The 15,380-nt window shown below is 44.6% G+C and overlaps 1 protein-coding gene across 11 annotated transcripts in view; it reads right to left on the bottom strand.

The window, feature by feature from the left end:
• LOC100114473 (neuroligin 4) overlaps window positions 1-15,380 on the bottom strand; it is a 237,576-nt gene that overhangs the window by 161,326 nt on the left and 60,870 nt on the right. For all 11 annotated transcript variants that reach the window (XM_016986595.3, XM_016986593.2, XM_031929371.2 and 8 more), the window contains exons 3-5: window positions 5,382-5,938; window positions 4,771-4,923; window positions 3,896-4,071 (exon numbers count right to left, since the gene is read on the bottom strand). In XM_016986595.3, the coding sequence (XP_016842084.1) occupies window positions 3,896-4,071; window positions 4,771-4,923; window positions 5,382-5,503 (451 nt within the window). In that variant the 5' untranslated portion in view covers window positions 5,504-5,938. The remainder of the gene's footprint in view (window positions 1-3,895; window positions 4,072-4,770; window positions 4,924-5,381; window positions 5,939-15,380) is intronic.

The raw sequence follows: 15,380 nt of genomic DNA, 5'->3' as shown, positions 1-15,380 counted from the left end.
GCAGCATAAGGACGTTTAATCCGAGCTAAATCGATGCACATTTTATGCAAAAGCGCAGAGGCGAATAAATTTCCATTAAAAATTCCGAGCGACGAGTCAAAACACCGCGTGAATTTAATGTACACAAAGAGACGCAAACATTCACAGAGCCAGAGGTTCGCCGTGAAAAAAAGCTTTTAAAAAAATGAAGATTATGTAGTCAGCGCAATCAAAACCCTTTACAAGGGCGTTTTATTTAAAAATAAAATTTCCCCATTATCATACCTCTTTATTCGCTGCTATATCTCGCATTCCAGGAAGTAAAATGGGAAAGCGATGAGACTGCGAGACGAAGAAGTAGAGGACTTCGTCAAGTTTCCATAAGTGCAGAAGCGAGCCGTACGACCGGGGAGTCTCCTCTTCCGGGTATAAAAATACACGTTGGGATCTCAATTCCCGCAAATCCGATTAAAAACTAAAGAACGCGCTTTAAGAACCTTATACGCGCAGCGCATATGCGACGGTCTGCAGTTTACAGGGCCGGCCGCCGCTGTAAGAAAAAGAGAAGCGAGTCAAATATTTACGCGTGCGCGCACATATATACATATCGGCGACTCGCTTTTAGATTTCATTTTTAATCCGCAAGCGGCTAAATCCTGGCTGAATAACACTCGAGCGATTCGGCGATCCGAGAGTTTGAATAACTCGATGAGAAGTAGGCTCGTCGATGGTCCTCGTATATGCGCGCTCGGTTTTTTCGTTTGTTTTGTTTTTCCATCGGACGGCGAAACGTTTTTGCGCTACGCGCGCACTGCGGGCAAGCCGCGGCATATTGAAATTTATTGAAATTTTCGACAGTCGTGCTCTCTCGCACACGCGCGCAAACAGAGTGTAGCTCTTTCAAAGCGTCGCGCATTTTTTCGCGAGATTACAATTTACGCTCGCTCGGATTATTTTTCGCTTCGTATAAAAATAACTCGATGGAGGTTTTGTTTTCCGGCGTGAGCTCGCGCGGAGTTGGCATATTTTCGCGGAGGTAAAAGTTTAATATGTAAGAAAGTTTTTCACATATCTCGCCGGGCGAGGGTTTTCTCTTTGCGGAACTGCTGCCGGCCTCTTAGCATAGAGAGTGTATTACGTTCGAAGCTTTTGGCAGAAGAGAAGGGGCACGATGCGAGTGCGTGGAAAAAATCGATGGGGATTCTTTTATTGAGAGGAGAGCGCGCCGCGCGTGCTCGAAAAGTTTCATCGCTGCAGCGAAAATCATCCGCTGGCGCTGCTATGTAATAAGCATTCATCGTAAATTTCGAGGAAGAGCCCGCGCGCATGCGTTTATTGAATATATTCATGTTGGCTCGTGCTCCGAACGCAAATGAGACGAGTGTGCTATTACTGTAACGGACGGAGAGGAGACGAATCGGAAAGCGAAAAGGAGTAGACGCGGGATTGAACCGCGGACCCCGAGATTAACAAGCGGGAGCTCTAACCACTGAGCTAACGTTTACGATGCATTCGGACGCTATGCATCGTAGTACGGCTCGGCGGACTCTTATCTCTGACTCGTCTTCGCTGCTCGCGTTGCAGACGTGTGCGTCTGTGACACCACCCCCCTTTGAGGCGAGCCGTCCTCGGCTCGCGCACTTCCTTACCGATAGGCAGTTCCTGCTTTCTTCGGCCTTGTGTCTTGGCCTTCGGCCATGTTCGGACACAAGACTGCAGGCTGCATTACCACGCAGATTAGAGGCGTTATGTGTGTGTCTGTGACATTATTATACGTCGCGTATGGTATTATGATATAACGATTTCCAATATGCCTCCGACTACAGCCAGCGAAGAATATCAGCATTAATATTGCATCGCAATAACTTGTATCCCCGGGTATACTACACGGAAAATGGAAACCGGCTCTCGGTAGTAACGAATTCTGGAGGAACATTTTTCAAAACGCCCCAGTCAGAGTGCTCGAATTATTGAAGAAACTTTCCACCAGAATCAACTAGCGCCGCGGGTGCACACTGCACATTGAGTCTGCTACATCGGAGCCAGAGACACGAGCTTCGAGCTTTAGTATAATTCCTGCGGCGGTGTGACACAATTGGAAACGCTGTGGGCGGCGATGAATGCACGCAGGGACGAGGCTGCCGCGCGCAATCGCTGTGTACGCAACTACGCACACTGTCACAAGGGGAAGCACCGCGGCGAGGACGCGCCAGTCAAAGCTCTGCGACGCGTGTGTCACAAAGACGATTATCGAAGGCTGTCTCTCTCTCTCTCTCTCTCTCTCTCTCTCTCTCTCTCTCTCTCTCTCCTTCTCTCTCTCTCTCTCAGTCCTATACCCTTCACTGATAATTACGCGAGCTGAGCGTCTAGACTAAGAGTCAAAGACACAACGCAATACGGATGGGAAGGTGAGTCAGATGTTTCGTTCAGCGATCAATTCGTTAAATTTACGGCGACTCGCGGACAAAATTTACAACATAACATAGATCACGACTTTGTGGCTTAATACGAGCAACAATGTGGATAAAAAAGTTTTACCGTAAAAATTTAACGCATCGCTGCTTTCGGATGCATGTGGAAAAGGCTTATCGGTCATACATGCGGTAAAAGTTTAGGAAAGCGAATTCGGGAACTGCCTTGATATATTACGCTCGTCCGATCAAGCGGGGTCCAATTTTTGTTTATATTGCATCGAAAAAATCGTACATTGGCGAGTATAAAAGATGGGTACATAATAAGTTTATCATTGTTAAAACTGATGAACAACTTACTGCATAATTTGGGCCTTATGCGAGGCAGACGTTGCGAAACATCGATCGTTAATCGGTATGCATCGGTTTAACGAATGATGAATTTAACGCGCAGAAGAAAAGCGATCACGAAATCGAGGTCTGAGAGCTGGCTGCGCTCGATGCATTAGCCGGCGAGCTCTGACGGAGTGACGTAGTAATATACATCGGTTCACGGCGGCGCGAAATGGCCCTAGAGAGCAGTGCTATTGGCTAATCGATAAATCGATATGAGCGCCGCATAGTGTGGGTCTCGCGATTTCCGGGATGTGCTAAATTCGCAGAGGGACTTGAGTTGGGGACAAGGGACGCGCGAGTTTTGAAATTGCGATTAGACGCCGCGTGGCTAATTTGAAAATTAAAACGTGTAATCGACGGCATCGCGCTGCACGACAAATTGACTCGAGCGAGCAAGAGATACATTATAATCACTCCGATTCCTCATGCGAATTCTCGTGAATTTTTGATAAACACATTCGCAGCACTGAGTAATGTATTGATATTTTGATTTCAAGAAACATACCACGCGTTGGTCGATTCAATTTTTACTGACGAACCGCCGAAATTTTGTGCACTGCACTTCACTTTGTATAAATCAAGTTTATTATAAAATACCGACACGTAAAAAAAAGTTTGGTAACAGTAAGAAAGCGCTTGGCAAAATACGCACCAACTGTATTTTTGGTCAATCTTACCAAGTATTTGGTAAGTATAATAAAAAAATTGGCAGGTTACTTGCTTTTTTGGTAAAATTTATCAAGTTCTTGGTAATAGGTTAACCAAAAATATAGTTAGCGAGTATTTTGCCAAGCGCTTTGTTACTGTTACAAACCATTTTTTTCCGTGGATAAACGGACAAAAGTGGGATGCGCAGACCAATTGTTGATCGGAAATAGCTAAAATGTAGCGTTTTAAAGGATGCCGCTCGTAATCAATTTCCGCAATAAATTCGTCGATTTCCGCCTCATAAATATCACACGATTGGACTCTCAGTCTGACCCTATATATGTACACACACACACACGCACGCACACACACACATATATATATATATGTATATAGCTTACGAAGTATAGCGGGTGTATATTATACTACACAGGTATATGTAACTGTGTATAACGACTTACCCATGGCGGGAGCGTAGATATTGAGGTAAAGACAGTCCTCGCTCTGATTGCGCAGATGCGGCAGTATCCTCTTTAGGTACTCGAGCCTGCCCCTGGGCATGCGATCGAGCGCTTCCTTCTCGTCCGAGATGTCCGGCAGTTTCTGCGGGCAGACAGGGCCCAGCTTCTCCGCCAATCTGCAATTCATGCCCGGGCATTTATGCACTCGGGCATTCGTTTCCAGTCTCCCCTGCGCTTTGTTCCCGGGGATTATGAATCATGCGGCCTGATTGGAAGCTCGAGACCCTCCATCGAACTTCGCCGCGCGAAAGTCTCCACTGTTTTTCGTTTACACTATGCTGAAATCTGCGCGAGCGTGTAATTTTATTCCCCAAATGCGAATGAGACGCGACGCTGATAGAACGATGCGGCGTAATCTGTTGTGAGCGCCTCTATCATTTGTAAAATTCTTCCGGAACGATTTCCCTAGGCCGTCGAAGACCGCGTCGAAGGATCATCAATCTCCGCGAAAGCTACGCTTCAACAATTACGCGCGGAAGAAAAAACGAGGGGCGTCCGGGAATGTCAAATGAATTTTTAAACATTCCTTTTTTGCCCGGCATTAAAAATGAGCTACACTGCTACATTCACTCGGCTCCTCCGGCGAACAAAATCTCAACTACCGCCGCGGCTGGCTGCGCGTTGTTCCAAAAAATTTACTTCCACCATCAATAACCTACCGCCGCGGCCCTTTTAAAGGAAGAAGGAAACCGGACGAGAAAAAAGTCCCCCTTTCTGCACGCGGCGTAAGAGCCTCGAAGAGAGGGGGAGAGGAAAAAAACGACACGTAGGAAGGAAGGAAGGAAGGACGGAGGTGTGTATGATAAATGACTCACTTGTTTCCGTCCCAGGGGCTCAGCGCTCGCGTCGGCGAGAAGCGATTGCCGCCGGTTGGCGGCGTCGCGTACGGCACCCCGAGGTACACGTCGATCGGCTTCAGGTGCCTCGTGTTCTCGAACGACAGGACGAGGCCCTGGATCTTGCCGTACCTGCGGAGCAACAAAAAAGGTGGCAAAGGTTAATTGGGAACGATCGACGCCCGAGCTGGCACGCTTGAAAAATGAAAAGTCCGTTCGTTAAAAAATTTTCTGGGATCTCTGTGAGGTGAGATGGCCGTATAGGAAGTAGGAAAAATGTGAGATTTTCACTTTTATCAACAGACAATTTTAATCGTACACTGTGCAACTAGGAGGGGGGGGGGATTGGCTTTTCCTAGCGAGGGCGATTATTTGAGCACGAGCGCACAAATCATCACCCGAGTCTGAAAAAGTCATCCCCCTTTATTGGTGCACACCGCGCTTTATTTTTGACAAGAGCAAGAAAAATAGGCCCTTTTTGTGTGTGGGAAAGGAATGGAATTATAATTTTTAAAATGTTCAGTTCTCAATTAATGCACTAATTTGATACACATAGTTAAAAGTAGAGAAGATCGAGGTGTCGTACTCACCTGGTCTGAACGACGCGAGGATTGAGCTTACTCCTGGTGGCGAGAGCCTGCGTCGGCTGCGGCGCCATCAGGATGAGAATCATCATGATCGGCAGCAGCAGCCAGAGCGGCAACACGTCCATCCTGCAACAGAGGGTGCCGTTGGCGCTGGCCGCGCCCCCTCGGCGTCGGCGTCCGGCTCCTCCAGCCTCCTCGCGCTCTCCACCCACCTTACCGATCGGCGCTCTGCATCTCGCGCTACTGCGCCCTTTCACCGCGAGATCGCATTAACCTCCGCACAGCCAATCGACCTCACCTATCCTTATCTACCTTTCTCCTGCTCTTCCCCTCTCTCTCTCGCTCTGTTTTTGCACTTTCTCTCGCTCTCGTGCCTCTGCCGCTCTAGATCTCCAGCTGCACTCCAGAATGTCTTATCCGTTGGTTAATCCAATTAAGGCGCTGCTGCTGCTGCTGCTCCTTTCGCTGTTGCATCTCGTGCCTCTGCGCCGATTTATCCTTAGATTTTTCGCTTCTCATTGAGCGGCTCTGCCTCTGTCGGCTCTTCCTGCTGCCAATTCCTGAAACAGCGGCAGAAAGAAGTCGGTTTTTCATTAGCGTTCGAGTGTGTCTGCGAGCGAAGGAGGGAGCTGGGGACGCTTTATTTCGGATTTGCTTCAATTAAGCGCTGTCGTGTCGCTTAACCCGAGCATTTTTTAACCCGAAGAGTTATGTCTCTTATTTTTTTAAGTCGGGATGAGAGGTTATTTTAATTGAATATCCCTGCTTGCTTTCAAAATGGGCAACAGTTTTTCTCGCATCATTATCAAGGGAAAATAAAATAGAAAAGTCCTGTCAAGATCATCGCGGCGGAAAAATGCTAAGCTTGCGCAAGTATGCGCATATACAACAGAGCGGCGCCGGTACATAAAGTTTACCCGCTTGCAACTCGCCGATAAAACATGACAGTTCGGAAAGTTAATATCTTGATGCACTTTCAAAAAAGGAATACTCGAGCTCCCAAATCGAATTTCTAATACATCACCCCGTATCTCGGGATGACGGGAAACTTTCGACCTACAATGTACTCGAATGTTATACAAAATAAGTAACACGGACTTGCGCGTCCCGAGCAAGAAACTTTATAGCGCAAGCGTTGTATCCTTCCCGTTTAATGCCTTATATCCTTGACTAACATGCACTACCGAGTGTCTGCGATCAATGAGTACCTCAAATTCAAACTCTACTTAGCAAAATTGTCGCGATTCCCGTCACAAGCACGGCTTCATTAAAAATAACCCCGCAAATAACAGGGAAAAAGGAAGTCAAAAATGAGACACTTACTCCAGCTTTCGCGCTCTTCCCAGTTTTCACAGTTAGCGATACGTGCATAACGAGCAAAAGCGCCAGTGCTGGTGGTAGGCAACGTTTGCTATGCAAAAAAGGAAGCGAGCCTCAAAGAAACTGACTAGCTATTCCATCGTTACGCCTCTGCGTACATATATGCGCGCATTAGCGCCGCTCTCGGATGCGCCACAAAAAGCTGGTGCCACTGCAGGGTTTGCGCGCATAAACAGCCGGTGACACGTGCAGCCCTGGAAGGCTTGCACTCGGCAACTATATTTGTCGTATGTACGAGCGAATAGACCCCTGGAATATGTGGAGTCTTAGGTACGAGGTGTATTCATAGCCCGACAGCTTTTCTCGGTCCTACGTAAGTACCTATACTAACTGAAAGTATACAGGGAATTCTACGGGAAAAAAGTACTTTTTTTCTTATTGTACATGTTTAGAACAATGCAAAACCACGTTCCAACACTGAAAAAGTGCCTTACGACACTGTTTTCTCGGCCTCTCAAATTCGTTGGAAACTAGCCATTGTTCAAGGACATGTAATACATAAGGACACGAACAGAAAATGTATTACGGCAGAATGAATGAGCAGGAAGAGATTCAATTTAAAAATGCGTTAAAAATGCTTGATTTAGTCAAAAGTTGGAAAAATCACGAAAAAAGATACAAAGTTCTTGAATTCGGAAAATTCTGCAATTTTCATGATTTTTAATCAAGGAATCTTTTTATATCCTACTATAAGTTCTCTTATAAAGTACTCTGCGACGAACCAAGCCATTATACAAAAATAATGTATTCTGATTCCGTGCCCCCCAACCTCGCGCATCAACTCGATTGTCCAGCGACGGAATTCCTCTATTTTACAGCTATTTTCGCAACGCTGTACGTGCACACCGAAATAATGACCCAAAAACCAAGCAAAAACGTGCAGAGCCTCGCTTCATGTACATGCGCGCCCACGTTACCCACGCATACGTGCCCCCGCATTCGCGCTCTCAAATTTCTCAGAGGGTGGTCAAAAAAAAATATCCTCATCGCGACGCTGTCTCTGCGTGAGGGGAACGAGAGGTTGCGCGTTAATAATGAGGCATGCGATATGCGCCCGACCTCTACTGTATAATACGTAACATGCTGTCGCCCGTCTGGAAAAGGAAACCCCGAGACTGTACGTCGCGTATTTTTTGTCTAATGAGCCAAGAACGTCGTCGTCGTCGCCGGGGCGATCCATCTCCACCTGGCGCGGCTTGTTACGGCGTCTCGTTCGGTGTTGCCATACTGCGCAAAAATAGGGGAAAGAGAGAGAGAGGGAGAAAGAAGTGCTCCCGAGCGAGAGCTTTCTTGAGACAACGGGACGTCGCGGTACACCTGCGCTCTGCTGGCGGGCTGATACTTTTTTCTCAGTTGCAGCTCTCTCCCTCTCTCTCTCCCTTTACTATTGTAGTTGTTGTTGTTCCTTGCAATTTATTTTCCGGATTGGAGCTGTCATATCTTTCGTGCTAGACTGACAATGAGGGAGAATAAGTCAAATGGCGGAAAGAAAACATCGCCGGCCGAACCGTGCTTTCGAAATTGAAGGACAGCGCGACGGCGGCGATACAGCGCCAACCAAAATAACTCTAGACACATCTCAGACGTGCTCTCGTCATCGTTTGAGCGTTCATTATCAATTCGCGGCGCGACGAGGCGAGTAGTTGGTCCGGCTCTTCGTGTCGTCGTGGGATTCGGTCGCAGCTATATATATATATATATATATATATATTACACAAACATATTCGCAGCTATATATATATATATATATATATATATATATATACACACATAGCAGCGGCCCCTTTACCGCCGTGGCACTAACTCGAGTCGCTGCAGCCGTGCTCGATGGCGTCTATAATTTCGAATGGCCGTGTTTACGGCACGGTCGATGATCCGAAAACGATTCCTATCATGGCCGTATCAACTTCGCGAGCTTGCGCTTGTCTTTGAACGACGCGTCCTTTATATTCGGCTCTCTCTCTCTCTCTCTCTCTAACTACCTCTGTGTCACAATTGATACTGCTCGTTATGCACCGACGAGTGAGCCGGAGATTATACGGTCTCGCTGCAGCAAGTTATTGCGAGAACTATATTGGTGGCGTAAAACAATCCACAATTCATCGGTATCGCTGATTCACGACGAGTGTGTGGTTTATTCATAGGAATCTCTGCGTGCAAAAAAATTAATAATTTATACCTTCAAAGTACGTACGGCTTAGCAGGCGAAGAAAAAGGAGCACGAAGCCTAGCAAAAAATCTTAAAATATTTCCTCGCTCTTCATTCTTAAGCCCTCAGCTCCCGCAGAATTGAAAAAAAGCAGCAGAAGAGAGGAGAAAGTCCGCGGAAAAATAGAGAAAAAAAAATCCGGGAGTCGTAAAAGGGCTCTGCTGTACATGCATATATACACAGCCGCATGGGCACACACACAGGGTAGAAGAAGGAGAAGAAGGGGTCGAGGGTCACCGGCAGGAGGTCGAGTGCGGAAACCTCGTCACGGAGGCTCGAGCACACACAGCCACTCTACAACGGCATAGTCATCCCTCGCATCGTAAATCCGTCCGTCCTATAAGTCATACGTGCGCCGCGTGTATAATGCACGCGTGTCCGAGTTCATTAATCGTCCTATCGCGGCCCGGCCGAAGTTCGGACGCTACGCCACAGTGGCGGCTGCTTCATTAACCGGCGCCTCCGTCTCTCTCTCTCTCTCTCTCTCTCTCTCTCTGTCCAGTCCCTATCCTGTCCTACGTCGCGATTATTGGAAACCGAGCGTATCAAGCGCTAGTGCAAACGCTTATTGCGCGCAATTACGCAAAGTTATGCTGATGCTATGTCAGCCTGGCGAGCGCTAATGCGAGCCGAGTTTTCGTTGCGCTATCCATTTTCCGAGAGGGAAAAATAGAGAAAGTCTATGCAAGCGCAACAATGCTTCTTTGAGGAAAATTGTCGAGGCAAAATCTCGCTTGTTTTAGCCGCTGTTATAGTCCGATTTTCGCGAAATTCGAAGTAATGAACCTTTAAAATTTTCCAGAAAGCTCTATATATACATCGGTTCAAAGGCTTACGCGCCGAGCTGCCGGGGAGATGGCTCGTGCTGGTAATTTTGCCCGCATAGAGCTAAATATTTAACAGCGGATGCATTAATGAAAGATACCGGTATACCTCTAATAACCGCTTTCAGCATAGCTAATGAAACCTTGTTCTCTCGTGTATTCAAGGTGTTACGCGAGCCCAGTGTACGATGCTTATTTTAGTTTCGATGTATACTGCGACTGAAGTAAAAAGACTCGAGTGATCAGGACCGCTGATGTGCGTGAGTGCGTATGATTCGTTTTACCCTTGAACCAAAGACACGAGTGTGCGACTAATGGCGCTGGAACATAACGATGGCGATTGCTCGCGGTAACGATGACAGCGACGACGGCTATAAATCGTCGCAAGGCGCAAGCAAGTACATATGCTCGGTCTTTCTCTCTCGCTTCCTCCACGCGAAATCAATTTCTGAGTATCGCGCTGACCCCGAGACGCTGTACAGTTTCACACATATGGACCAGGGCGAGAACGGTGTATCGAATTGTAGTATCGGAAAGTGGTTTGGAAGTGGCTTCTTCTGTCGGCGAGCGACTCTGAGAATACAATGGATATCTGGCTTGGCCTCGATCGACCGGCAAAATAGACCGAACCGCACAAATTCAAGATCCCCAAGCTCTCTTTCTCTCTCTCTGAGATAAGAAAATTTGACGTATATAATTTCAAGACGAGCTATCGATGGGATTTTCGTATGTTTTCAGCTCGTTTTGTATTGACCGATTTCTTTGGAATAGATAATTTAATGTTTCCAGCTTTCGATAACAGATGGAGTCACTTTAGATCGATTACTACGTGTGTATTTGTGGTCTATTGAACACACTTCGAGGCCAGTCAGCATTTTTAATTTATTGTAGCAAAAGCTATATAGTTAATAAGAGAATTGTTTATTTTATGGGAGTGTCAAAAGTTATTCTACGGGACTCAGCCATTTTTTTTCTATATACGCTTATGTAATCTGTCTAATAATTTCTATCCAAACTTTAGGTCTTTCTAAGTCAAATGGGACATTAAAACTTCTAACTATTAATTTACGCGCAATGCAAGACACTTCTATTTTTATTTTTCCCTGTGTGATTGACATGAGCACCCCTAAAAATTTAGATCTTATTGACTTTTATATCTTATATAATATAAAGAATGACTATTGCAATGAATCACAATCCAGAAAAAGCAGAGTTGCGCGAGAAGAAAATTCCATAATAGCGCCAACATTAATTAAATTACCAAAATTGGCAAATTGAACCCTCAAGTGCGAATTAACAACTACACCGGACATTGAATCTGGACAATTTGTATGTTTTAGAGGGCTGTTGGATTTTCATTGCACAAATTATTATAGTTTATACCAAAGTTGTTATAGGTACAGATTTAGAATGAACACACAACTATAGTATAATATCATATTGTTGATAAATAGTTTATAATCAGAGAGGCTGTTATTAATGCCTCGATTCTAGGTTATGAGGAATATAAAATATTAATAAGAGGATAAATAGCTTATAATTTTGCATGCTTTGCGGCGAATGAGCTTGAAACATGACAGTTAAAATTGTGCCACTTGTACAATAAGCGGATATAGAAATTGTTTCATGAAGTTCACTAGGATAATTCTGATATCCTTTTGGAGCCGAAAATACCCGTTCCTCCTGATTACAAAAGGTCACCTCTACCTCGCGCATCTTGCCACAAATCTCCGATGAAAGCAAACCCGGTAAACTGAATAATATGAAAAAAGTAGCGCTACTAGAGCTGAGGTCGTTAGTTCCTTTTATCTCACTTTTGTTCTATATTTAAATACTCTTTTCTGGGTAAACGGAATTTCCGCTTATTCACGGATCTTTTGGCGTCCGTACCTATTTGCTCATCTCTACTGAAATTGTTTGCTCAGCCTACTTTCAGATCATCAAGATTTTTGCCGATTATCAATTAAACGGTGAATGCGTTGAGAAACCTAATTATAGTCTCTTCGCGAAACAGTGTATACTAAAATATACCAGAACATGAAAAGAGCATGAGCGCGGTACAACCATATAGTGCTAAGAGAAGCAAAGGAAATTTCGAATTATGCAAATAAGAACCAGCAGCAATTACATTCTGTAGAGGTGTGCAGATTACAGGAAAACTGAAAATTCGCGTATATCCAGGGTAACAAGCAGCTAGCTTGGCACAGAAAATATGGAAGAAGAAGCCGAAAAAGCAAGGAGGTCATTAGTCCTATTTCATTTACATCTGCCGCCCCGGCGACTCGTGCTCTATATTTTAACACTCTCGTTTTGGTAGTGAAAAGTCTCCGCATCCCACAGCCACACACGTGCTCTATATTCGTTTATTCGTCACACTTCTGCGTGAGTCTAGGCTCGTCCGCTGCTCTCGTCGCGTTGTAGGGCAGCCACCTCATTTTCGCTTCTTCTCGCGTGGGATGTTTCTTGCCGGAAAATGAAGTCATAGCTCGCAGACTTCTGGGCCAAGAAAGTCCGAGAGCCAAGATATCTTCCGCGTCTCTTCCTCCAGATCCGGCTCTGCTTTTCATTATGCTCGGTTTTGATTCGGGTGAGATTTCGCATTTTTCAAAATGCCGCGCGTTTGCAAAAGAGAAAGCGAATCTTGACTTTTGACATACCCAAACCGAGACTTTACTATATTCATGCACTGGCGCGACGACATTGGCCACGTCACCGGCGAGGAAAATTCCAGTGTTCAAAACGCGAGGGAGAGCTCTGCGAATACAAAAAAATTTCGCTCAACGAGGGCGAACCGCGCGTTCGAGTGAGCAATTACGCTGTACGCCAAGGCGACTTTTGCGTTCGTTCGCTCGCTCGTTCGTTCGTTCGTTCGTTCGTTCGTTCAAGCAAGCTCTCACAGTCGGAACTACGGTGCAATTTGCGCGGCGGATGACACAATGCTACGCAAAGGCAAAGTTGTAAATATGGATAGTATTAACTTTTGACGAGTTGCCGTCGAAAGTACTGCAATTATAGCTTCTGTTTCATCCTTCGGCTTGATTTATTTTTACGAGGGCTGGAGAGTAGATCGACACAGAACGGAAAAATCTACACCGTCACTTCGGTATTGTTTTTCGTCGATTCGAGTAGAGGGTTCTATTCTATTTTAAGGTTTCATGACTTTTTTCAATTTTTGAGCTTATTAAGATTTATAAATGATGCAAAATTTCAAAAATACTGTTGTTGATATGATATTTGGCATACAATTACGTGCTCTATAAATATCGAAATAAAAATCGAGGAGATTGATTTTACTTATCATAAGATGTGTCACATAAATACAGTTTTTAAACGAAAGAAGTTGTTATTTCTACGACGTAAAATTTAAACTTGACAAAAATACACTTTATAGCACAGTGGGGCTAAAATCCGCTGTTAAGTCACGCCTATTTGTGACTAAAGTATTCCTTTTTTGCACCGTGTTTATCACACTCGCTACGCTCGTGCGCTAATCTCACGGTACAAATAAGGACTACTTTAGTCACGAATAGGCGAGACTTGCGGACTTTAGCAATCTGTGCTATAACATTTTATACGATACTCTTGACTTAAATGGTTCAGTTTTACACGGCACAGTTAAGCTAAGCGCCGTGTAAAAAAGAATCATTTAAGTCACACGTATCGTAATATACTATTTTTCAACAGTGTAATATAACATGGGCTATTATAGTCAGCTGCTGCACAAATCATCATAAAACAGAGAACGAATCGTTATCTTTTTTATTTTTCCTCTGCCGTAAAAGTTGATTTCGGGCGTACAATATAAGCCAAACTTTATTAATACTACCGCTGCATGATTAGTCGCTAGTCGAGAGTTTTACCCTTTTCTTAAGCAACTTTCGCAGATATTAAACTGCGGAGCGGCGCTTCTTTTAATAAGGACTTATAAGTACATCATCTTCCCTGGTACAGAAATAACCTACCGAGTTAGCTAGCTTAATAACGTTAAGCTACTATCAGTAAGTAAAAATAAGTTTCATGTTAAAAAATTGTAAGCTTACAATAAGTTTACGGTACCTTAAGCGTAGGGCTATAATACGAACATAACCTTTTTTCGTATTTATAATAATATTTATAATAATAAACAAAACTACTTCATTACTTTGTCTCCTACGAAATTTTATGCTAAATACTTAGTGCGTGAACTAGAAAAAAAAGTTTCATTACTACAGTGCAAGTGAGAAAGATAAATATAGTAAGAGAGAATGGTAGGGAGAGAGAGAAAGGAAGTGTATACATGAGCACGCAGCACACACACAAGCATAATATGGTCTAACCGTCGGTCATCGTCGCGATCATGTGGCATGCTGCTCCGAAATTCGGAAATTGTTTCTATAGCGCAGTTTGAAACAATAAAAGTATAATTAATAGTGAGTGTGTAGTTGCTCTTGCCTGGGTTCAGCAAGACCAGGAAAGGCTCAGCAGGATTATGATCAAAAGGTTGGACGAGGAGAGAAGCGAAGGAAGTGGCGGGCAGCTAGGCAAAACACCTTTTAATTTCAATAAACGAACACTGTTTATTCACTAGACTGATGCTAACTTAACAACTATTTAACTTGACTCGAGATCAGTATCGTCGAAAAGCTTGCGGAGTCAGAGAAAAGCCGAAGGATGATGCCGCGTCGACGGTCCGTGAATTATATGGCCGAGACCAGTGCGCGCGTAGTCTCCTTCGAAGCACCAATCGATCACGTGATCAGGCTAGAGTACAGCGCTTCTACGAACGGGTTATTATCGGCGAAGCTAATCAGGCGCGAAATATGAATTATAAACGGCTCAAACAGAGTGAATAGTTAGTAAATAAAGTTTTTGAAAGTGTTTGTAAACGACTGCAATAACAAAAGTTTTGATTAAGTTTGGAGCAATTGATTCCGTAACCTAAAACTTTGAATATATTGTACTCTTTTTTCAAGACATTAATAAGATAAGATGAGCACAAAAAGAAAATTGAGTAGCAAGATCTATCGTCAAAAAAAAGAGAAAATAATGGATAATTTTTTTTTTTTTTTTTTTTTTTTACATGGCATTGGGAACTCGAAAGTTCATCGCCTCATCTACGCAAGCCTTCCACGCTGCCCTATCATGTGTCAACCCCACCCAAGATGCACCTCTCCGATCGACATCCACCCGTCCTATTTCTACTAGATCCGCTTTTACGTTGTCCTCCCATCTACGTCTAGGTCTACCTAGAGGTCGCGTTACCATCGGCCTGCCCTTCATGACACGCGCTGCCGTACGGTCGTCTCCCATTCTCGCTAAGTGCCCTGCCCATCCCAATCTGCGCGATTTTATTATTCTGTTAATATTTGGTGACGCGTCCAGATTGTGTAACTCATCATTGTGTAGTCTCCTCCATTCCCCGGTTTCCTCATCTTTCTGCGGCCCGTATATTTTTCGCAAGACTTTATTTTCAAATACCCTAAAACGGTTGTCCGCCTGCTTAGTGAGAGCCCACGTTTCGCACCCGTACAGAACCACCGGCAGTATTATTGTCCTGTATATTCTTATTTTAACGTTTTTAGACAACAGCCTCGACTTAAGTAAATTACT

Source organism: Nasonia vitripennis, chromosome 4 (genome assembly GCF_009193385.2).
Source record: "Nasonia vitripennis strain AsymCx chromosome 4, Nvit_psr_1.1, whole genome shotgun sequence".
Classification (NCBI taxonomy): domain Eukaryota; kingdom Metazoa; phylum Arthropoda; class Insecta; order Hymenoptera; family Pteromalidae; genus Nasonia; species Nasonia vitripennis.
Note: the sequence above shows the minus strand (reverse complement) of the source record. Positions and strands in the feature narration are given on the sequence as shown.